This window comes from Stegodyphus dumicola, chromosome 7 (genome assembly GCF_044657685.1).
Source record: "Stegodyphus dumicola isolate Sdum_Otavi_A_Nest chromosome 7, ASM4465768v1".
Classification (NCBI taxonomy): domain Eukaryota; kingdom Metazoa; phylum Arthropoda; class Arachnida; order Araneae; family Eresidae; genus Stegodyphus; species Stegodyphus dumicola.
The window spans coordinates 167,929,631-167,956,049 of record NC_140774.1 but is presented as its reverse complement, the minus strand read 5'-3'; the positions used below and the strand labels follow the sequence as shown (position 1 = coordinate 167,956,049).

General features: G+C 33.0%; 1 protein-coding gene across 1 annotated transcript in view; it reads left to right on the top strand.

The window, feature by feature from the left end:
- Positions 1 to 26,419, top strand: part of LOC118193531 (protein turtle-like) — a 1,156,839-nt gene that overhangs the window by 1,038,244 nt on the left and 92,176 nt on the right. Inside the window, exons 6-7 of the mRNA XM_085821447.1 lie at positions 6,908 to 7,114; positions 26,101 to 26,397. Coding sequence (XP_085677573.1) covers positions 6,908 to 7,114; positions 26,101 to 26,397 — 504 coding nt within the window. The remainder of the gene's footprint in view (positions 1 to 6,907; positions 7,115 to 26,100; positions 26,398 to 26,419) is intronic.

Genomic DNA, 26,419 nt, shown 5'->3' with positions numbered 1-26,419 from the left:
AACAAAGCTCAAAACTGACGTAGTTGCTAAGTGAATAAATGCAACGAGAATTCAAAACTCAAAATCTTGGCTCTTGTGTCAACGAAGGGAACGTCGCAAACAAGGAAAAATATCCCTAGGCGAAAAACTGGGGAAAATGCGGGAAATGGAAACGATGGAAAAGTTATAACTTTTATTAAATTCTTTGGATTTGCTGAGCTAAGGAAGACATGACAATTCTTAGGCGTCAGATGTTTTGGATGACTGTAAGGCCCCTATTTTTGAACTGACGTCAAATAAGGTTTTAATTGAAAGTCTTTCTTTTCAAAGGGTTCTTGAAATTCGGTTCTTATGCACAAATTGTGAAAGACTGTTGCATGCAATTTTTGGAGACCTTAAATAAATAATGCTTTCATTTTCTTTAAGTATGCCACACGCTTAAATTCTATCAAAAGTAATTAGCAGGGAAGCAACTTTAGTAAATTAAACTACACATGTGTCATTGTGATTAGTATTATTTAATTAATTTTAAAAATCATTAGAATCATACTTTATTTTTTTCTCACTTAAGATGCATTAATTAGAAGAACTGAGATTAATTCTACGACTAGAGGATCTATTAACCAAGTTTTACTGAATGAGAAAATCTATTTCATTAGAACTAAATAACTTATATGAAACATTTTTAAATGAATCTGTGGAGACATATGGCTATTTTTGAAGCAGAAAACAGAAACACTAAGCAATGCCCTCGCCGGGATTCGAATACCCGCCGAGTGTTCTACCGTTACACCACGAATGCCTACCGTTACACCATAGAAAGGAGGGAGAAAATACCTTTTAAAGGGCGACATGGGATCTTTGATCGTAACTATTCTTCTGGCTTCAACTACAAAGATTCCTTACTAGTAAATAAAATTTATGACATAGGCTAGTACTGTATAGAAATAAAAGGCGTATTTAAAAATACTCCGCACCCGATGGCGAGATCAAAACATTAGTAAGGTAGTAGTTAAAGGAAATTTGAAAAACGTCAAATCAATGTCAGTCGATAAGCAATGTCATCTATAGGCGAGAAGAGCAAAATTTGACTTTTAGTTCATGAAATCAAAGTTTGGTGATGGTAAAATAAAATAAAAGTTTAATTTTCATACAGTGAAAGCTTAAAGCACGGTGGAGGATCGAACCCTCAAACTTGCTGTCCGTGTTACTACTCCTACCTGGTTTACCTCTACGCTGCGATCGCTGGTGTCCGCCGAAAACATCGAGGACGAAAACGTCGCGGAGAAAACAACGCAAGGAGAAAACGTCGTGGTACAAAACATCGTGGGAGAAAACATCGAAAAGAGAAAACATCGCAGTTCTAAAACATCGTGGTACAAAATATCGTGGTCGAAAATAAAGTTATTCAAAAACTTCGCAGTTTGAAAACATCGTCGTCAAAAATATCGTCGTAAAAAATAAAGTACCTACAAATCATCGCAGGACGATAACATCGCACACATACGTTTTCAGATTTTGTAAGACGCAAATGCATGTTCGTATCCCTCTTTACTTCTTGGCATAGACCCAAGAAGTAAAGAGGGATTCTTTTACTTTTATATTTCATATGAACGAACTAATAAATTTTTGCTGACAAAATAAGAAAGAAACTTAAGCATTTAAAAATTTAAAATGAGTAGAAAATTATTGCAACTTAAAAAGCTTAATAGAATTTTAAATTTATATAGTTAATTAACAAATATCATTAATAAATTAAGCTTTCTTTTGAGAAGTTTAACTAGCAATTTTTCATGAAATGTACAATCTAAAAATGCTTAGAAAAAGGAAGATAAATAACTGCATAAGGTTACCTATATAAACATTGCTTAGTTAATGATCAAATTATTTTCTTTCTCATCGTTAATCTGATAAAATTCAAAAAAAAAAAAAAAAAAAAAAAAAAAAAAAAAACATGTCCATATTTGAGTGGATGCCTATGTTATCTAAAATTTGATATCTCTAAGTGCCGTTGTTTTTTTTCACAGTGCGAGAAACATACATTCAAGTAGATTCTTTACTATTTAATTTCTTTAAATATAATGCAGAGTTCTAATACTTCGTGGCAACAATTTGAAAAGTGAAACGCCGTTTATAGAGAACCAACGCAAAATGTCAAAACGAAATTAATAGCCCTTCCGGGCTAATTGCTTCTTTGGACTAATAATATAACATGAAACAAAATTAAATGAAGCGTTAGCAGGCGTGATGGAAATAGCGGACTGATAAACTGCGTGCTCAGCAAGAATGTAAAAAACCCTTAACCAATCCTTTTGGGCGACCGTTAATAACTGAAATGTTTCAGTTTTTTCCCCTTTTATTGTACAGTTTCCCTGGAATGGAAAACATTTTAAATGTTTAGATTCGAAAATCCTCTCTAGGGGCTAGTTTCAAGAAAAAATTAGTTCAGAACTCTTTGATTCCATCTGTCATTGTGGTTTCGGTTAAAAGTGGGCTAAACTTTAAGAACAGAAGCCTCAACTATTTTGTCTGAACCAAAACATCTATTCTTAGCTATTCTGGGTTAAATAATGTACTTAAGAATTAAATTTATGGTGTGAAAGTATATCTGCATGTTTACGTTTTTCTTTTACCAGTATGTATTATATAGTAAGTCATATCATGCAATTATCTGTGAAACTAAATTTAGAATATTCGGATTTGGTAAGTCATTCCTACTACGACGGAAAGCAATGATCTCCAGACTCGTACTAAGAATCCTGAATATAAAATTTCTTTTTCAGTCTTCATAAATTTTAGTTCCTAATATATGGCAGGTTCAAGAAAGAAACAAATATCGTATTTTCTTATACTTTCTACACACATTCTTTCCCTCATTTTGTATGTTCAGTAAGTTTAAAGAAGTTACAGATTTTCCCATAAATAAATGCTGCTTATCTGTTATCCTTTGTCTTAATTTACCAAACTAAACTCATGCAATTTAAAAAAAATTGAATTTATCGTAAAAGCCTTCTACCATAAATAATGCGATGAATAAAAAGTCTAATGCGGACGCCACATGACTTCCTCGTATGGCATATTATATTATACACACTTTTTTTGCTGCATTTCATTAAAACTTATTACTAAGAGTTTCAAATGTAAACATATGACGGTTTCGTTAGGCTTAGCGAGACTTAAACAACTTTTAAGTTGTTGATAATTCTACAATTATTGCACGTAGATTAACCTAAAGGCATAAAAACCTTAATGCGAAGATAAGAACAATATAATTCAATCCTTTTTAAAGCAAAAAATGCACAATTTACCAACATATAACACTAAAAACACTGAGCTCACTGAACCGGGTAACAGAGTGGATATATATCATGTTTGACGTGGACGACTGCAACCAAAAAAGGATGTACGTACAGACATCACGAAAAACATCTCTTCTGAGTCCATTTTAAATCCATTTTGGAGGAAAGAGTTATTTATTGTAGCCGTGAGTACAGGTGTCACGCAAAAACATCGTTACATGGGACTCGAGAGTGGTCCAATGGTATCTGAAACTATTTGCGGGTACAATACTTGCTTTATTTCGTACAAGTTACTAAAAAAAAGCATTTCGCAAACCATAGTAAAACTTAAGTTCTGAATTTCACCGCTTCAAACGACTACAGAAAGTATCTGACTTCTAATTCAGCGAATTCTTTCGGGTCGGAAGGGTCGTCTTGCTCCAAATTCTGTCCTCTTTCTTCTAAAACTTTGAATAACATTTTTGGGCTCAACTGAATTGAATACAACCCACCTCCTTTGCAGAATTATTTACTCCCTCAAGTATTTCCCCCCACACACGTATTGTTTGCCTTATCGGTTGTCAATCTAGTATACCATTGTTGAAATACAATATACCATTGCTGAATGACTCCAAAGGATAAGTGCATTGCGCATGTAGTATAAATTCACAATAATTAAAATAATAATTTTGAAATGATAAATTGAAAAATATAATGGAATGAAAACAAAAATTTTAAAACGATAATTTTATTATGTACTAAAATGTAATTTCATGTACATACCTGATATTCAACTTTCTAGAAATAGCAAATAAACTAGTATGTCTTCCCCTTGTTAATTATGATAAAATTCTACGAAAGCTTAAATTCTATTTTCCGAAGAGAAATATAAAAGAAAATAATATGTAATGCTATATTTTGCGATTCGAGGCCTGTCTTTCATACGTAGATATTCTTAAAACCAGATACACATTCAACCGAATATCCAATTGTGAGAAATGATCTCGGTAACAAATTCAAATCAATGCTGCTGATTCGGCCGTGTTTCTTTATACGGCACTGATGTGCTTTTAAACAGCCTCGAGTCTCTTCCCAGAATATTTTCGAACAAAACAACAAAGAATTTATCGACAGACAATTTAAGCAAAGAATGCAATTTCTGGATGCTTCTTCGAGCTGGTCCACCAATCCCTTATCCCCCTTGAATTCGCGTTATCAGTGTTCAACGTCTCTTCTATCCCAACTTCCCCCATTTTCCTTACCTCGTCCATATCTGGATTTGAGAAGAATGCATATATCGATTTCAGCTCTTTGGTATCGATTTCAGAATGAAGTTGTACTTTTGTGACGTACTAGTTTTAAGTTTATCTATTTTTTTTCCTTTAAGCTCAGGATAACAGCCAAAAACAAGCAGCTAGACCATTATGAAAGACAGCTGAATATTTAAAAAAGTAGTAAAAGATTTAGGGCTTTTATGAATAAACCGATATTTTTTTTTCTTTTCTTGACATTTGATTTCCGGAATTAAAGTCGTCGAGTTTGAATTATTCAGTATTACATTAATAAAGAAGCCATCAAAGAACTTGCATATGAAGGCAACGTGGTTTCCGTATATTCTGGTGTATTTCCGCCCACTTTTAATACAAAAAAATAAGATAAATTTACGGGTGCGCGTTAAATGGTGAATATTTAAAAGTGATACAGTAAAATTAAGGGTAAAATAAGCATACAAGATTAGATTTTCAGCATACAAAAATTTTATTTTTGGTATCTAAAGGCTGTTTATTTAAAAGAAACGACATACTTTATGAACTTAAAAATTTTCATTATCGGTTAATGTGAAAAGCTCGACATACTCGTATTTCATTATATCATCAGGCACATCATCGAATTCTTTCCCATCTTCACCGTCACTGTTACTCTGATCCATAAATAAATAATTATCATCCGTATCAACAAACATCCTTGTTACAACACAATTTCCATTTTCTTTCGCAAACTGATTGACTTTGCATTCGAAACCAGCACTGTATTGTTTCGTTTGGCAGAAGCCATATTTACTATTGAAAGGAACACTAGATCAATTGTCTTTGCACTAAGTCAAATACGATTTACTAAAGCCTTCGACGTTCACATAAAAATCACAGCTTCAAACGACTACAGAAAGATATCTGACTTCTAATTCCGCGAATTCTTTCGGGTCGGAAGGGTTGTCTTGCCCCAAATTTTGTCCTCTTTCTTGGAAAACCTTGAATAACATTCTTGGGCTCAACTGCATTGAATACAACCCATTTCCTTTGCAGAAGTATTTACTCCCTCAAGCATTCCCCTCCACTCGTATTGTTTGCCTTACCGGTCATTCTAGTATACCATTGTTGAAATACAGCATACCATTGCTGAATGATTTCAAAGTTTAAGTGCATCTTTCAGGTTTCTTCGTAAAGGGAAAGGTGACGCAGGAAGATACGGTATATATAAATACGTTGCAAAATGTTTCGAGGCAGACATTATCTTGTATTTTTAAAGTCGTATTTCAGACAGGTGTATTGGCGACTAATGAAATATTTCTTGATATCTTGGCGTAAAAAAGACAGATTTTTCTTCGCAGAATCATAGCGATATTTAATAAGTACAAAATATTCTGCGAAAATTATTTCAGTTTTAATATTTTTATTCATAAATAAGACAAAACATTCTAAGTGGAATAAATCTAGTGCAATGCAATTTTTTTCTTTTATCTATCCATGATAAAATATTTTCAAAGAGCTTGCATTTATATTGAAAAGAGCCCCAATTTTCACATTGCATCAGTTGCATGATATTAATGATTTTTTTTTTCTTAAACTATCAGAATGCTGAGAAGTATAAAATATCAGAGAACTCTGAATAATTTGTAAATAGAAAAAGTCGTTTATATATTTATCTTTTAGAAGAAATAGAGGATGGAGTTTTGTTTCTCAATTTGGGATTCTTCTATGACTAAAATTAGTTTAATGCAATATATTTACATTTAAGCAGAAAATCACCGCAAATATTCAGCTAAGCTGTGTTTTACTAGTTGATTTTATCAAGATAATTTTACTTTTGTAAACCTATTTTAGAAAGGAAATTTACTAATCTTTTCGAAGTTTTAAATAAATACAGAGCAATTTAGATTTCGTTTCAAAACTTCAGAAATTAATGACTATATTTTTAGCTTGAACTATAAAAAAGGACAAGCATATACTGAACATTTTAAATGAGAGTGTAGAGCTATAAGATAAATAGTGACTATATTTTTATCTTGAAAGATAAAAAGAGATATCTTTCAAGATAAATATATCTTTATCTTGAAAGATAAAAAGAGATATCTTTCAAGATAAATATATTTTTATCTTGAAAGATAAAAAGAGATATCTTTCAAGATAAATATATTTTTATCTTGAAAGATAAAAACATTTTAAAGGAGCGTAATATAAACTATGATATATTTAAAGAGCATTTATCGATTTTTAAAGAGCATGATATCAAATCTTCGTGCTGTTGAATAAAATATAGCTGCTCCAGTTGTTCTACCAAAGAAATTTAAACATTAGTTTTATCTATTTATTTGTTTATCTTCCATTGAAAGATTAGTAAAAAATTAAATTTATGTCTTCTTACATTTTTAGGAAAACCACGGCCTACCGTCACATGGTGGAGAGAATATTCCCTTCTGGATGACACTTACTCATTCATTCCTGGTGATAATCTTGTTAGAAACGAGCTGAAAATTCCGGAATTAAAACGCCATGATTTATTAGCTGTGTTGACGTGCCAAGCATCCAATAATAATATTACGGTACCAGCCTCATCTGCTGTTTCGCTTGATTTGAACTGTAAGTACATTTAATTTATTTAATTTATGTATGACTAATATTACTGTGCGAAGACAGTTTGCTTTGTATAAGTACTTTTTGAGTTATACATAATGAGATACTTTTTTATCTTTATGTTGTTTGGTACATAAGTAAAACGTATGTTTGCAGAGAAGTTTAATAATTTCAACGTGTCATATAAAATAATTAAAGGAAATGGCACATATGATAGGTTTTATGCAAATTATTAAAATTTCAACATCGGTTCTTAAAGAAAGATATTCGCGTCCAAAATTATCCTTGCACAAAAGCATGAATTTCTCAACTATTGTTTAATAAATATGAATGAATTAATTCCGAGTGACAAATAGCATTGAGACTTCTGGTATTAAATCTTCAAAGCCTTGAGATCTTTTAGAACCGAATTTGCCATACAACAACTCTTCCATATCCGTTTCATATCCGTTATTCGAAGTTCTCTACGAAGTTCTAATCAGAGTATGTTGCCGTCCAGTAAGCTTACATAATTGCTTCCGTTTCAAGAAATTATCAACCATGTGTGCTTCTTATCAACCATGTATATTATCAACCAAATTGAGAATGCGTATATCATTCCCAGACTGAAAATTCAGATGCGCTCTACAATGCCTTCTGCTGAGCCATTATCTCGATAACTCATGGCAGGTAAAGTGTATCTGTCGAACACATGCATGGCAATATATCCATTTGTCATTATTTTGCTTATATCATCGCATATGTTATTTTTTAAGCTTTATATACCTTTGTAGAGTCATTAGTTCATTATTTTGAAGCAGAAGACATGAAAAATGAACAATGCCCTCACCGGGACTCGACGCTGGACCTCCCAAATACGCGCTGAATGTGCGACCGTTACACAACGGAACCATGCAGAAAGGAGGGTGAAATTCATTTATGTTTGTGGCTATGTTTACGTTACTGGCTCCCTTTCAGTGGCTTCCGTTCCCAAAGCGTTTAACTGCAATGGATTCAAAAAGGTTTAGAATCAACTGTTAAAGTGAATCTCAACTACTAATTGATGATAGCACATTAACTGTATGTCCTACCTGTGAAGTTCTCTATACTACTTCAGGCAAGCCTTCTTTTGTGAGATATGAAATACAGACTGCTCATTTATTGCCATAAAAGTCTTTGTAATTGTATATTTTACATGATTTTCTTGCGTTAAGAAAATTTATGTGATGGTTGCGAATTCTAAAGCCAGCTGTCTAGCCATTAAGTTAGCGTATTAACCAAAGCCCTAGATGGTTAAGGTATCCAATCCTCAAGGACCGGATTGCAAATGCTCTGGGCAATTTTTAAACCTGAAGAAAACGTCTGGTTGCATCAATATACGTGAAATAAATCATTTGAATCTCTTCGTTAAGTAGGAATTATTTGAAATCAATCTCTGAATATACAGAATGTCCATAACTTATTGACCATATAAAAATATATTTCAATAATACAGGAAAAGAGATAGACACAAAAGAAACTGAATTTTATTTAGCACTTCAAGGAATTTTATATTAATAGACTTCATCATGCCATTACTTCCTGTCATTACTTCTCGGAGAATGTCATGTCTGTTGAGTTCTTCAGAACGATACTCACTTCAAGTCTGGTTCACTTCTTATTACCATCATCTGATAATTCCTGTGTGGTTCTGGATCCTTACCATCACCGGACCTTTCCTACACCATTTGGAGAGACCATTCTTGTGAGATGCCAGGTTTTTCGTCAGTCTGAAGAGATAAGCACTACATTCTTATTTTCACACCATACACCCTTCTTAATAGGCAGAGTTTTTGTTTCTTTTCAAAACCCTTCTAGCCTATATTTGATGTACTTGTACTTCATTCAACACAATATACTGTAATAGCTATTTTAGCCAGTAATTAGATCATTGTAATAATTCCTTTTTATTTCTTACTAAAAATGTTTTAATAATATATAGCTACTTATTACTTTATCTCCCAGGAAATCACTCTGTTTGACATGCTTTTTCAAAGATCTATATAAAAAACATTTATTGATTTGTAGAGGCATTAGGTATTTTATGGAAGCAGGCAAGATGAAAAAATGAGCAATGCCTTCGCCGGGACTACGGACCTCTGGAATACCGGCCCAGCGTTTAGAACCACGACACCACGAAGGCACGCCAGGAAAGCGAGAGAAATAGATTGACATAAATAAGTTGTTTTATTTGTTTTCCAGCCACTTGTACACTGCTGCTAACCAGAGTTTTTGTCCTATGTCAATTCGTTTTAGTTTTCTTTAGACTGCAAGGCAGTGTCAGTTATTGGTGTATTTCAAGTCTTTAACTTATTTAAAGATTTTGAAGGGTTTCCAAGAATCACTATAAAAAACCGCGAATCTTTGCAGCATAAAACCCATTCTTCAGATGTCTCCAGAGAAAGGATTCGAGTCGTGTGACGTCCGGAGAACGAAATGGCCATGACACTAGTCACTCAATCCAACTATCAACATTTGGTTTATCAATCCTATGAAAATAACGCATATGTGTGCCCAATGACAAGAGGCCTTATCCTGTCGATAGAAGATTCGGCTGCATGCCTTCTGATTGCGGTACAGTAAACAGTCCTAGGATAACGAAATAGACGTCATAATTGATTGAGCTTCCGAGAGAAAGAAAGGACTACTTACGTTCTAATGAGTTAGTGCTCACCAATCGTTAACTTTAGGCATATGTCGCTCAATATCCCTTATACAGTGCAAGTTTTCTCTGACCTCCCAAATTCTGTAATTAACTTCTTCTGAAACATGAAAACTTGCTCCACCGCTGAATGCGATTTGCTGAAAAAAAACTGATCATGATTGCTCATATGGTCAAGAATGTATACAGAGAATTTCTTAAGAATGACTCGATCATTAGGTTTGACTTATTGACAAATCTGTAATTTATACGAAGTCAGTTTCAACCGTTCAAGAACAATTTTATGAACAGTTAACCTGGGAATTCTTGTTTGCCGGGTGAAACGACGAATGAATTTACTTTAGTGCACATAAAGACATCTGAAATGGCAGAAACAATTTCTCATCATCAATTACGTTTGCCTTGCTGCACCTCTAGTATTTAAAAAATGTTTGATCTCTCGAAACTGTTTAACCATCTTTTAATTAACTTTTCCATTGGTGAAAATGTATTAAATTCATGCCGAACTGTTTTTGGAAATTTCTTTCCCATAACCAGAGAACGCATACTATTTTAAATTTATGACGCCATTTTGTCTATAAACAGACATCTTTATTGTTGCCATTTACAAAAATATAAACAAGTGAAATTCTTTAAACTGAAGATTTTATCGATACAGATTATTTCCAGTTTTCTTTAATAAACTGCATTTCAATAAAATTTTGTTATCTGGTGATTAAATTATGTACACCCTGTGTGTATTTCGAAATTGTGTTCGATAGGCTTAGATCTTAAAAGCTTCTGTACAGAGTAAAATTTCTGTTGTCAAACTCAATCCGAGATTAGACCATTGCAATGTAATCAGCAACATTTAAAGTTTTAAAGTTTGTTTCAGAAAGAAAGAAATAAACAATTCTTAGCATTTAGTGTTACTAATATTTCATTTTGTCAAAAAAAAAAAGATTCTTTTAGATATGTATTAAAACACAGAATGTGTAATTGAAATGATTTGTATTACATTATATTCAACACGTAATTTATTTATTTAATTCCAAAATTATCTGTTTTATTTGTTTAATTACTTTGATATAATCATAAATTTAAGAGAACTTTAAAGATTAACTTAACTTCAGATATTAATGTTGTAATGATTACACCTTCAAATGCAAATATCAGACCAAAATTTTGCTTTAAGCCCTAAATAATCCTTCACGCTGTAATGCAGCGTAATAAGATATTTTCAAATTTACTTTTCCTCCAAATGAAAACATTTCCACTGAATAAAGCAAACAACACATGACACCTACGACGATAACTACATCTTAATGTAAGGATCTGAATAATTTAGTTAAGGAGTCTTCACTCAGAATTCGCGATTCGAGTTGTAACACTAGTGAAGAGCCGGCTCCGGTTCACATCTCAAGGGATCTCTTTGCCATTAATTCCATCCTATTCGCGCATCTCTGCGGAATTTCCGCTCACGGCTTCTATCCCTTTTAGCGACTTTTACGTCGTTGAGTAATGAGGAGGTGAACTTAATTGAAACAGAAATTAAGCTCTCAAGTTAAGACTTCTGTCTTGGAGAAATATACTGCTTCACATATATCAGCATCAACTTTTCGTGCGGAATTTCAATAACATTGTAGTAATTTCTTTGTACTTTATCTTTAAAGTACGTACTTATTCAAGTGAAGAAGCTTTATTTTTTTTAATTCTCATAAGAAATGCAAGAGAGTAACTTCATTTGTCAGAAATAATGGGTTCGATACACTTAGGTTAATTCTTTTCGAATATCTTAGAGAACTTATTTCCGGTAGAATAAAGATGCTTACAATTAATAAACGAATGCTTTATAATACGTTTGTATATGTTTATGATTTAAAATAATAGATATTCTACTTATAAGTATTCTCACAGCGCCTACAATATATCACTATCTGCGCACAATATCTTGCATACAAATACTGTGGTTATTTTGAAAACAATGTACTCATATTACCTATATCCATTAGTGAATACATGTTAACCTATACAAAATGTTACTTCAAAGAATGGAAACATATCTTACTAGAAAACTGCGTTGATTGTATCTTTGTCTTGTGAGTTCATTGCTCCATTGCTTTGATAAATCTATTTAGAGAAAACTTGGCTGAACGGTGTTTCATACTATGAAATCTGGCTGGTGTTTAAAAGAACTATATGCCTGACTACCTATTACCGTTTGTAAAGACTATTTCTAGGATTACCATCTAAAGTAAAACATCGTTTAAAATAGCGACTACTACAAATCATTTTAAATAACCTTAATATAACGACTATTCTACTTTCAAGGACTACCGCCTAAATTAAAACAGCATTTAAAATAAAAAGATGCTGCTGTGAATATCATCGAATATCACCCACTAGTTTTGTGTTAGTGTTAAATTTATTATTTACTGTTATAAGGTACTTCTCCCACTTCCATAGCGTGCCTTCGTGGTGTAACGGTAGCACGCTGGGCCGGTATTCCAGAGGTCCGTAGTTCGATTCCCGGCGAAGGCGGTTGCATATTTTTCATCTTTTCTGCTTCCAATTAACCCAATGACTCTACACTATTATAAAGTGAAATGTAAAGTCCGTGAAACTTTATCAAGACTGCCTGGTGGATTCGGTGAGCTATGAATATATAAAAAAGTCTCATATACCACATGATTCCTTGTAACGCTTATTAAATTAAACACACTGTTTGCTGCATTTCATTTAAATTTATTCCCTCGAACTTAATTAGAGATATATTTCTCATTCAGTCAATTCAGTTCTCAATTCGTTGAAAGGCAAAAAGACATAAATACTCAAAATAGTTTCATTAAAAATTGTAAAATAGGGAAAGACATAAAACGCTAAGTACAGTTAAAAAAGTTAAACGTTTTACAATTAAAATTACAGTTTCTACGCAAAAACAAGCAATTCGGCCATCGGGTAGGAAGACAGATATTTCGGAAGACAAAACTAAAAGTATACGTTTGGTTGCATTCGGCGAAAGAACGCTGTAGTTCGTGCTGAAACTGACAAAATTCACTATTTTACTAAGAGTTTCAAATATAAACAAATTGCGGTTTCGCTAGGCTTTGTAGCGCCTTAGCAATGTTTACCAATAATTTTATAACTATTGTATGCAGACTAACCAAAGGCCGTAAACCTGAACCGGAATATAAGAACAACACAATTCAATCACTTTTAAAGGGAAAATGCACAGTTTTCCAAAATATAAGAATAAAAAACTGAGCTTACCGAGCCAGGTATCAGAGTAGGTATACGTATATATACATGTAACCACATATACATAACTGCATGTGCTCAACTTCATGTTGTACAGTCCCATATTCAAAATTTCAACGGTCCGGTACTCGTTTTTGAGTTATGCGAGATTCATACGTACATACTTACGTATGTACACACAGACGTCTTGAAAAAAATCTCTTTTGAATCCATTTTACAATCTGTTTTGGGAAAAAAGCGTTCTTTATTTTGTCCATACGGTCAGATTTATTTTGTCCTTACTGCAAAAACATCGTTCAAATGGATTCCAGAGCGGGCAAAATGGATATATTTTCTTTGAAATAGGATATCCGAAATTTTTCGGGATTACAATACTTCCTTTACTTCGTAGAAGGGTGTAATAAGGACAGAAGTACGTGGACAGAGGACAGATGTGAATTGAGTGGAGTTATATATGACATATATTATTAGCAATTGTAACTGTTGCTGATTGTTTTGAGCCAAGTTTTTCATCTTGTTTTTGTATCAATTTTTTAAGCATGTTTAAAATAAACTTTTATTTTCGGTCCAACTCTTCACCCAAGAATATCAGCTAAAGTTGTAAATTACTTAACCTGAAAGGGTAATTAACTGACAATTCTAATAATGCGAATTCTCGTGAATCGCTTTCCTATATATAGAGGAAGATAATCGATGCCTTTTCGGTTACTGTCTAAAAAGAAATCTTTTTCGATTCTTCATCGAAGGGGTGTACTCATTGTCTCCAGTAGCCTATATTTGGTTGGCTTCTAGTCTGAGGCGATTAGCACATGAGCCTGACCCATTATGTGGCGTCATAAAGAAATAAAAAATGCGGTTGTTGGTTTTATAAAATGTCTCATTAATAACATATTTATACACTCATGTCCATAAATTAAGGATAATGCAAAATCAGGCAAAGGAAGAGTTAGAAGCAAAAACAAATCTGACTTATTTGTAAAGCTTATTTATTAAACAAAAAGATAAAGAGCGAAAAATATGCTATATGTTTGATATTATTTAAAAAAATAGCGATTTTTTCTCCCTGGAGCAAATTAACAAAAAAAAACCTATTTACAAAAAACCAATATTACATGGTTGGTATGATTGTTAATACATTGTATGTCCCCCAGACGATGCAATACAGTCCGTACAACGCCTAGGCATGCTGAGTATCAAATTATCGATCTGATCTTGGGGGATATTACACCACTCAAAAAGCAATGCCCTCCGAAGTTCCGGTAGACATGTAGGAGGAGGTTGACGGGCTGCAACTCGTCGGCCCAGCATATCCCACACGTGCTCTACTGGATTCAAGTCCGGTGAGAATGCTGGCCAAGTCCATACGGGTGATATCCTCCGATTGAAGGCATTCGCTTCCTCCGATTCGATTGAAGGCATTCGCTTACGATGTGTAAGCGAATGCCTTCAATCGGAGGTGAGGACGGACGTTGTCATCCATAAACACAAATTGTGGGCCCATGGCGCCCCGAAACAAACGTACATGTTGTTCCAGAATGACGTCCCGATAGATTTGGCTTGTCATGGTTCCAATTTGAACATGCAGGTCAGTTCTGGAACCCAGAATAATTCCATCCCAAACGAGCACTCCTGCACCATCGTAAGGGTGTCGTTCAATGATGTTTTCTTGGTGGTAACGGGTACCTGGAGCTCTCGAAATAAAATTTCGGCGAAAATCAGACTGCAAGCTAAGCCTGAACTCGTCGGAAAACATCACACAAGCCCACTGTTGCGGTGTCCACAATGCATGCTCTCTACTCCAGGCTAACCGCTGGCGACAGTGAGTTGCAGTAATTGGAACGTATCTGACAGGTTTGCGAGCATATAGACCAATCTGCCCTAAGCGTCCGTAGACGGTGTGCCTTGAAATTGTCGTACCAGTGGCTGAAGAGAGCTGGCGAGACAGGTCTGAGGCTGTGCTCCGCTTGTTTCTTTTGGCAGTAACTGCCAAATACCGGTCCTCAGTCGGCGTTGTAACTCTGGGCGACCTGTGCTGTAACGTCTACTGACATTACAGCACAGGTCGCCCAGAGTTACAACGCCGTTTGAGGCTGTGCTCCGCTTGTTTCTTTTGGCAGTAACTGCCAAATACCGGTCCTCAGTCGGCGTTGTAACTCTGGGCGACCTGTGCTGTAACGTCTACTGACATTACAGCACAGGTCGCCCAGAGTTACATCATCTTCGAATCGTTACCATAGCCTGGAGATGACACTCTGGGTAATTCCAAGTTCCTCTGGTACTTCCAGATGGGTACGCCCACATTCCAGACGGCCGATAATTCTACCACGTAAAAAATCATCCAAATGCGTCCTTTGTGTCATAACTATTCGGTTATTGCACTGAAATGCTTATAAAGCGCCTGCGAACAATTTTACTTCTTTTGCATGTATTCCTTATATATCACTCTCTTACACTCTCGTCATTGTGACGTACCATCGGTGTCATCTGGTTACTTCCTGAAATTTGCATATGATTCTTGAAGATATGTGTAGTGATTTTGCAGATGATATATTTATTTTAGAGTTCGATTTCCGCGTGACTTCGAATTATCCTTAATTTATGGACATGAGTGTACTTGCCCACAACTACGATAGCATTTCAAAATGTTGAGAAATATCCGTAGAAAGCGCTTTCCTGTGTATAAATATTCTCCAAACTGCTAGAGCTATCTTAGCAGCAAATGATGTAGTCTGATTCGCCGATGGAATGCGATAGATAAAGAATATCTCAGCCTGTATTAGTAACAATGAAGCTAGAGATAGCTATCACGCTCTTCTTAGATTAGTTTAATTTTCCTACGGGACCACGACACGATAGACAAACCGCACATAAAATTGTCAGTGCGAATGAAGATAGAGATACTCTTACATTTTCAATTCCGTAATGTTACGGGTAAGTAGTATTTATGATCTGTTTAATATACATTTACTTACTTTCAATTTTAATCCAAAAATTCGGTTATTTGAAAGCAATGTATTGACACTGCCTATATTAGTGTACTTACTATCTTTGTGCACCAGCGTGTTGCCATTCAGTAAAGCGTGAAATATTTAACTTCCAAATTTAATCTTTCTCTTACTGAATAACAAATAAAGTGTGCAAAGCAATAAGCGCAGTTCTTCTTAAAAATAATTTTTCTTCTTTTTCAACGTGATTGATTTAAATAAAAATGCATTTCAATTAACAGATGATTAATTGGAAATATTTGATATGTTTACGAAATGACATCAACTACACTCATTGAAACCATTATTATTATTTGTATATTTTTATAACTCTGTTAGGCGGCCACTTTTAAAAACAGAAATAAAGATAGCAATTAAAAAAAATATGGCATCCCCTAATCCTCTATCGGAATCTTTAAAGTTATGCTGTTTTTAAATATTTTTGCTCTTGCTTTTGAATTTTATGTGGCGTAAGTGCGATGCTTAATAATAAAGCTAAAAAGACAAAATTGTTGTGCTAACGGGAGCGAATCTAAGAGCAGATTGATTATTTATGATGCTCAGCGAAAGGGAAGAAATCTTAACAAATCCTCTGGTGCGAAGTTCAAATCTGATTTCTTTCAGATTTTCTTTCTTGCTATTCTTATTTAATTGTTTTTCTGATTTGCATCTAATTTTGACAGAAATTTTGTAATGTAATGGACTATCCATTTGTGAAAAAAAAAAAAAAAAAAAAAAAAAGCAGCCTTCATTTGACTTCAGTTCATTGCATTTAGTTGCATGCAATACATTCAAAGCTAGAGAAGAATCTTTAATTTTTGTGTATAACACATTAAACAGGCATTTTCTCACACGATAATGAGCTTATTGGATGTTTGAAGCAAAATATTGCCGTTTTGTTTGTTTATCAACCACTGATTTAATAGAATTAAAAATATTAAAACTTCTTAGGTAATTAGAAGGGGTAAACACTAATAATTTTCTTACATAAAAAAATAAAAGGTGTCTTTTTCTAGAATTTATGCTCAAGCAATCAATTTCTCATAACTTCTTTATAAATCACACAAAGGTATTTCGTAACATAATGCATGCACTCACGTAATACCCAGAAATCATTCATTAATCCTTCACTATAGTGCGTAATTAAAGCCGAATTCAAAATCATTTAGTTCGCTTTATGTAAGGTGTTACGAAGTCCACCATCGCTTTTCTTCTCAAATCTTTTCCTTTTATTTTCATAGATTAATGGTAATTCATTGTAGTTTCTTTCTTTTCACCCTTTTAAATGCTCATTTACTCGAACTGACTTCGATTAAAGAATTAAAATTAAAATTAACTCAAATTAAGTAAGTGTTTAGGAAGTTTTTTCTGCAAAATCAAATGTAGAACTTTCATGCTGCGAATAACAAATGACTTAAATTTTTTTGTTGGTGTTCATACAAATTGGACTTTTAAATTCCAAAACGGATTTACTAAGCCTTTTTTACGAGATGGGTACTAGATCTGAATGGACTAGTGGATTACGTTTCATTGGCTCGTGGATTAGGTCTAAAATTAGTAAAACATAATTTTGAACGTCTATTATGACTTATTATCGATGATGAGTAAAGCAGATTATAGTACTTAAAATTAAAAACTGCTGCTGAAAATTTTTATTTCCTAAGATAAATTACTTCCCTATGGACTCTAGATTACTCTTTCAATACATGATGGATTGTTGGCTTTAATGGTAGAAACATCTTTAGCGCAGTTTTTAATAAGGTTATCTGCTTTCTGAATACAGTGTTTAAATTATTCTTAAGTGCAGTAAAATTGCCTAAAACCTTGTTAAGATCATTTAACTAATGTCAGTGAGATGCACTGCGGAAAACATGGGACAGTTCTATATCTCTTGTACTGGGCCAATTGCCGAAATTCAAATTGCGTTTTTCATGTCTCGAAAGCGCAATTTAGGAAATATATTAGAATTATATATAGCTTTGTTCTAATATAGGTATTTTGACACAAAATCGGACTTTTTCTAAAATGCTACGCCAATATTTTTTCCATATTTCGATTCTACGACTCAATTTATGCCGAATTGACAAGTTTTTTAAAAATCGCACGAGTAAATTTAAAAACAAAATTAGCTCTCAAAATTTTAGCTCCTCAATGTTAATTGAATGTGGTATATATTCATTATCTCTTTTTTATTAAACTTTTTTTATTCTTCATTTCACATTTCGAAATTTAGGTTCATTCCAAATAAAATTCGCTTATTTTCATGATTATTTTTAAATAACTTTTATAATTTTTTTGAAAAACATTTGAATTATAATCTATAAAATTTTTACCATTGTATTGAAGTAGATGTATTTTTAAGCATAACTGTAAAAATTAGAGTTTTGTATTCAAAATATCCTAAGATATACGTGAATTAAAATTTTGGCGCATTTTGAAATTTGGCATATTTGTTGAAAGTGATAATAACAAATGTGGTTTAGGAACTTTGTTAAAATTATCTGACAAGAGGAATGATGATTCCCACCCTCGCTCGTGCACAAAGAATAAAGGTAAAGGAAAATGGGTTGCTTTGAATTAAGAAGTTCGGCAAGGGAATTATTCTTGGCGCAAACTAAAAAAATTCGCCAAGATAATATTTTTTTTAAAATTTCTCCATAAATTTCGCACCAAAAATTACAAAATTTAATATCTAGACATAATCGAGTCGTAGAATCGAAATATGGAAAAAAAAATGGTATGTTATTTCAGAAAAAGTCCGATTATGTTTCAAAATACTTATGCTAGAATAATGCTATATATAAATCTAATATATATCCTAAGTCGCGCTTTCGAGACATAAAAAACGGAATCTGAATTTCGTAAATCGGCCCAGTAGAACGGGGGATATAGAACTGCCCTTTTTTCTATTTTTTCGCAGTGTACATCTCTGAATATAGTTAGCTTACAGAAGCAGAGTTTAAATTTAAACAACTCCATTTGACCCCTCCTGGTGACAGTAACTATAGTGACAATTTGAAAAACTTAAAATTCCATTGCATATCGGCAATAATTGATAACAATTAACTAGACCACTTTATTATATGACATGCCTAGAAATAAACAAATCTTAAAACCAATAATTGCAACAATTTCTTAATCAATAATTGGTAACAATTAACTACAACGATTAATTATATGACATACCTTGAACTATACAAATCTTAAAATAAGACATTTAGTTAATCAATACAGAACAAGTCTTCACTAGCCTAATATGCAACGGTTTTAATACATAATCCGACCAATTCTAAACTCTTTAAAACACAAATAGCTCAATCGGGGCTAGCAGTGGGAACAGCAAGGCAGCTCTTAGGTCAGGAGGGTATAGATTACAATTTTTTTCGCTATATTTTTGAACCCTCAGATTATTACGAATTCGACCGTAAAGTTTCAAGTTAACCCGAAATGTCATTAGTAATCTCCAAATGTCAGGAGCATTTTTTTTCTGTTATTATGGAATTTTATAGTGAAAATTACCCTCTCATTTTATACCATGAATCGTTTTCTTTACACATGCAACATGAAACCAGATACATAAGATACTTTCATTTGCATTAATTTTTGTTTTACTAAATATAAGACGTAACTAGTGAATATATGTGGCGTGAATTAAAAGAGAAATAGGATTGATTAAGTAGAACGGTAAGTAAGACTTAAAATGATTGCCACAATATTATGTTATGATCTCGCCTTTGTAAATATTACCATTGAGGGGAGAACTCTTCTTTAACATATCTTTCAACTGGCGTACACGTATGATCAGTTCTTAAGAGAATGCCATTCGTCAAATTTAATGTATCATTCAGATTTCAACTCTGTATAGCTTTTACCTAACTGAACGATTTTAAAAGAATAAAATACTCCTGAATAATTTAAATATTAATTTTTTTAATAAAATTTCTGATTAAAATTATTTAAATTGCAATAATTCTTTATACATATAAAGAAAAAAGTGTGTTTAATTGTTTGCTCGCATTATTGATTTCAAATCAATTTTGATCAATGTTTTGCCATATTCAAGTGCCTAAAATTGAGTATATGCGAAATATTGGAAGGAACTTGAGCTTTTACGACCATTTGTTTCGAAAGACGGAATCAAAAGCGTGCCATTTTTGTTGACATAATGAGACAGAATTAGTTTCTTTTCTATAGAAACGTTTTATGTGGTCTCCATATCGCATCAGTCTAAGAACTGTATGACTATGAATCGTACTTTTTGCATTGCTATTAGAGAACAATTGCAACGGTATCATTCTATCTGTTGTAAGATACATTACACTCAATCCAACATAACTGGCATTGAGTACTTCCTCTAGTATTAAATATAAGAGCGCATAATCATTTGTTTCTTTTTAGATAATAAATAGAGTTTAAATCATTGGTTAGTATTTTATTCACACATATACAACACTTTATATTTTTCGATAAATAAAAACGCTTTTAATTCCTAATGATCACTGTACTCTGCTTTACTGTAAATGCCTTTTTATCATACCTTGAATAACGTTTCTATTTATTATAAGCCTTTTGTTCATTTTTATATAGTGATCTTGAAATCCTTGCGAATTACCTTGCAACCACTCTAGCTTACAGTTCTAATAATATTTTAATTTATCAGTATTCTATAGTCTCTGCTTTGACTAGCAATATAACTTGTTGCAATTTACCTCGAAGGCCTGATCCACGCTTTGATGAATGTGCTATTAAAGGACTTAACTTCGTACCTTCTTATTTCTACTCGAAAAAAAAAAGATTTTATACATTTTCGTTTAAGTAACTATTTTTTCTTCTACCCTAATACGTTCTTTGCTTTTTCCTTTTTGGGTCTATAGGGATAGAAGTCCTGTTATTTGAACTTATTTGTCCATTTTAGGAATACTCTGTAGGCTGGAAATGTTTGTTCAATTTCCTCCTCTTCCATCTAGATCCCGTTGGTAACACTCTAGATAAACCTCTTAAGGAAATTTTACTTACTTAACTTACGTTATGAGATATTAAAGAATATTTAGGACTAATTATTTAAAATTTAAGTCTATATGATTTATATGTAGTTGTTCAAAATCTTTTCTAGGTTCACGAAAAGAATGATTTGTCAAAAACTCTTAGATAGAATTAAATAAATTTATTTGAAAAAAAAAAAAAAAAAAAAAAAAAAAAAAAAAACTACTGACTCTAGAATGACGCTCTTACTAAAAGGTGGTGTACAATAATTCGTCACCATCAGGATCTGGCGATTGGGTCTCCAATAAAAATTTAAGTAATAATAATAATCCCAATAAATTCTTTAAAAGGGGAGTATATAAAGTATTTTCTTCCTTCCAGCATGCGTTTGTGGTGTAACGGTAGCAATCTCGGCGCGTATTCGGGAGGTCCAGGTTAGAGTTCCGACGAGGACATTGCTAATTTTTCACGTCGTTAGCATAACAAAAAACCTAATGAATCTACATCTATATGACTAAAATTAAAGAAAAAAGTAAATACAGTACCTTTAAAAAATGCTTAGTTTTATACTAATATAGAATGTGATCTATTTAACTTGTACTCTCACACGCAGATATATATCAATAGCTTTTCATGCTTTCCGTAAATGACGTTAATGACGTTAATGATGTTTAAGGAAATAAATTCCACTTCTGCAAAATCCACTCTTGAAGGGTACTTGTTTTTAGTTTTCTACACCTGAGAACTTGTCCATGGTTTATAGCAGCAGTTTAGCTGTATTTTTAGAGAGCAAATATTATGTCTTTTGAAACACTCAGCCATCTTGTTAAACACTTGGAAGAAAATGCTTCATAGAGACCAACAGCTCTGCATATCAAAGAATATTCCAAGTCATAGTTCTCACGCTAATAAAACGCTATTTTGATGAACATAAAGAATATTTTGGGATACTCTTCTTTGAAAAACTACGTTTTCTACGCTTTTGGATGGTGTTGTATAATTATTTACATTTAAAAAGTTTTTATATCTAAATGCAGTTTTAAACCCAATGAGTTCCTCTAGATCATCTAAACATAATTTATAATTATGATTAATTAAATTATGTAAATCATATTTTAATTTAAACTTTAATGCCCCGAGAATGCTTCTTAATACCAACTAAAACCATTTAGCCATAAATTTATCATCGAAGAATATTCCTCTGAAAGTGAGCTCACCAGCGGCCGAGCGGTAAAGTCGCTGAACACTGGTAGTTCGGTCCGAGGTTCGAATCCCGCGAACGGGCTGGCTGCATGGGCGTTTTCGTGGTTTTCCCCATGTGTAACGTGTATACGAGCCAGTTTCCCTTAGAAAGTCCTCCACGAAGGCATCCCTCCCCTTAGGCAGATAGCCCTCGAGGCTTTGCCATACATAATCACACACACACCTCTGAAAGTGAAGTTTACTATGCAGTTTGTAAAAGTGTTTAAACAATATTATGAAATTTCTTTATTGCGTTAAATATGCTTCCTTTTATTAAAAAATTTCTAGAAAGTATCAGTTAAACAATATTCATCACTTTGTGAGGATCAGTTTGAACACACACTTACCAGCTGAAATCAGTCAAAAATGAAACTGTAGTTTAGCGCAAATTTTGAATAAAAATCTGTCGTTTTCAAGGAGCAATCAGACACAATCTCTCTTGTGCAGAAACCAGTCGTGATGAGCAGCGGTCATTTTACATCGAACGTAATGGAGAGGCATGAAAACAAAGGTAGCGTCTTGGCATTACGTAAAATTATAATGAAGAGTTAAACTCAAGATATTAGATTTCGGAAAGCTTTAGTAAGAATTGGTTTTAACTTCTGTCATTAACTAAAGCTGTTACATTGGCTTTAAGAAATAAATGTTTATTTTTATTAAAAATGTTTTATTTTTATTAAAAAAACATACTTTTTAAATTTAATACCTAACCAATTTCCTAGACATCTTCACCTAACCCCAATATTTACATGTAAAGATAGGCTCGTTTAGCACTGTTTCACATTACGCTCTACTTTGATGGAACGTATCCCCGGCGTTAAGCGGGGTCTTACTGTACATATGTTACGGTGAAACACCGAAATCTGGAGAATGTCGACTTTCACCGGTGAGTGTAAACATTCACATAGTCTCTTGGTGTATGTCCGAAATATTTTCCAAATACTCTTATTTCTGACTTACACCGGTCAATGCCGACATTCACCAAGTACTAATGGTGAATGTTGAACATATAACAGTATTATATTTTCTTCTCCGTTATTCAGTCGCGAATAAACGCATTTGAGGCTTGAAATAAGAACATGTGAACCTAAAACACACAATACATTCTAAATGAGAAAGGAAAATAATAGAAGTTAAAAACTTACTTAATTATACAGTACGTTCTAAATGAGAAAATAAAATAACAGTAATAAAAAACTTACCAGTGATTCAAATCTTATTTATTGCAACAACTTAAAACTATTATGGCACTTTATAACCTCTCTTTTCGACTTTCACCTGAGCATATCTGTGATTGTCGACATACACCGGTGAGGGTCCGAATATACAAGAATGTAGTGCAATATTTGATCTTTCACCGACGTATTTGGTGAATGTTGACATTCTGCGGTGAAAGTCGACATTCTCCAATTTCGGTCTTTCACGGTAACATATACATAAATGTAGATGGTGGTATAAGGAAGAACGGTAACATATACATAAATGTAGATGGTGGTATTTAGAGCCCTACTTTAGCATTTTCAGGGACACAGCCAAATTTAATTTTTATGAATGACAACACTCGTCTGTTGCTAGTTTTCAATTTCTTTGTGGATTGATTCCGACAGCGCTCGGCCATCGACATGTGAAGACTTCCGAACGCTGAAACATATAACATAAAGAATAATGATAACATATTTGAAAAGAAATCGTAGCTGTAAATAACTAGAAGCGGTGTTGTAAAAACAGTTTGCGATAGAATGTCTCTTCCATTTTATTTAATTTCAAGGTTTTCTCTCTAACATGTACCCTCACGTAAGAAAGAGAGGGAGAAAAAAAGAGATGATGTTATCAAGTTAAACTAAACCGTATAAAAAAGCGGCGCCTGAGAGAAATGCTTAGTTATGGATATTTCTGAACGGAACATGGTACTATTTCTAATTCATTTACTTAAATTCATTGCATAGCTTCTTATTCCTTTCATTTTTATTGCTTTTAAGTACATATTTAAAATGAATGCAAATTTATGCTGCCTATGCTAAACGTTGCGAACTTTCATTATGTCTTTCACTACGCTTTTCCACTTTAAATCTGTTTAAATGAATTTCCTCAGCTTCACGCAAATGCAGCAGAAAGTAAGTTTTCATCTGTAAATAAAGAAATAACATATTACGATTATTCAGTCTATCCTCTATTTAACTTCTTAAGCAATTTTGATTAGTATAAATTAGTAGATTATTTTGCATGTCAGATTATAACTGCAAGTTTAAAACTTCATTTCAGATATCATGCAAGTTTTATTCCGCATAAACATGACGCCAGAGAAACATGCTTAATTAAAACAAAGCATTAACTGCAAATGCAGACAAGACACTTAATTATGTTGTTTAAATTAACAGAATAATTATGGTTTAAGTGAAGTCTCAGTTACAAGATTAAAATTTCTAGTAATTATATTTTAGATATTTCTGAGGATTTAATGGATTTACAGTGGGAAACTCTGTATTCACAGAAACTCTTTCTGTGGTTTTAATTTGACTAAGGATATTATGATAATGACAAGTGAGGACTATATTCAGATGTAAACAGCAAATTAGTAGATTGCATAAAAAAATCTGTGACGTATATAGGATGATATGCGGCATTAGAAACGAATTTATTAGTTTTACCAATCTTTTAAAATTTTAAGATTACTGTAAAATTAAATCAATAAGCCAAGACACCAAAATTTAGCATTCAGAACATGAATTAATAATAATTACATAATTCCTGCCAAGTACAATTTGTGCAAATTAATAACTAAAAAACTTCGATCTTTCAATTTTTCTTTCAATATTTATCAAATTTTCTATCCCAAAAAAGGGAAAATTCTGTAAAATCAACTAAACCTTAATATGTGCTTTTACAAGGTAGAGAACGTAATGGCTGCTTGCCGTTGTTGTCTGGCCCATATATTTCATGGAAGAATGATTGCCAGAACCTCAAGGAGGTTGGACTTTTACTTCCATCCCCAGAGCGAGCACCCTCGGGTTTGGTCCGTAGGAACCCCCCTCAAACCTACCACCAAACCACACGAGAGGGCTTTTGGCTCACAATCTATTTGGAATGTCCCCCTGCCGCAAAGACATTATACATTTACATGCAACTATGCTTTCTCCAGGATTCGAACCTGTGGCCTTCGTTACCGCAGTAGCGCTTCTTAACCACTATAACACGTGGGTGGCTAATGGCTACTGAAAATATAGAAAATATTAAATATTCCTTTTCGAAAATAGCTTACCAAAATTTAAAATAAATATTAAAACTACTGAAGTAAGAAACAAGGAAAGTAGAAATTTGTACCTAAATAGTTATTAAAGTGTACGAGATCATATCAAGATATGCTCCTGTGTTCATACAAAACTAGTAAGCAAAATGCAGTGTTCGTTATAATTGCGATTATTTTTTCTTTTATTGGAAGACAAAACAAAGAGATCCTAAGACAATTTGAGATGTTAAATAAAAAATATTTCACCTATGAAAGCGTCCATAGGTCTTGAACCTGAAATAAGTACATTATTTAGTAAAAGAATAGTAAGAAAATATTAAACAACTTTTCAAAATTATTACGAAACTGTAATATTCAAAATTATTACTTATTTTGGAAAAAAAATAAATAATTTTAATTTTATAATTTTATTTTACCTGTATTTTATATTTTTACATTTTCTTTCAATATTAATTTTTATAATTTAAATTTAATTTTAACAAAATAATGCACATTTCCACAAGTAAAATAATTTATTTATTCTATTAGTTACATATTTCCAGCACAATATTACTTGGTTTCGCTATTCTTTCGGCTTTTGTTACAAAGTTTTAATGTTATTGTAACTTTTTCTTTTCAGTGAAACCAGTAGATGTAAGAATAGACCCAACTCGACAACCCCTTAGCGCTGGTCAAGAATATGAATTCACGTGTATGGCAGCAGGTTCCAGACCACCAGCAATAATCACGTGGTGGAAGGGCAATAAGCAACTGAAAAATCCGGATGATAAATCTACACAATCAGGTGATGTCACAACCAGCATTTTCACCTTCACTCCATCAGTACAAGACAACAATGTTCACTTTTCTTGCAGAGCACACAACCCTGTTATCCCAGGCAGTGCAGAATCTGATGGCTGGACACTCGAGATACACTGTAAGTTCAAGAAATTAATATC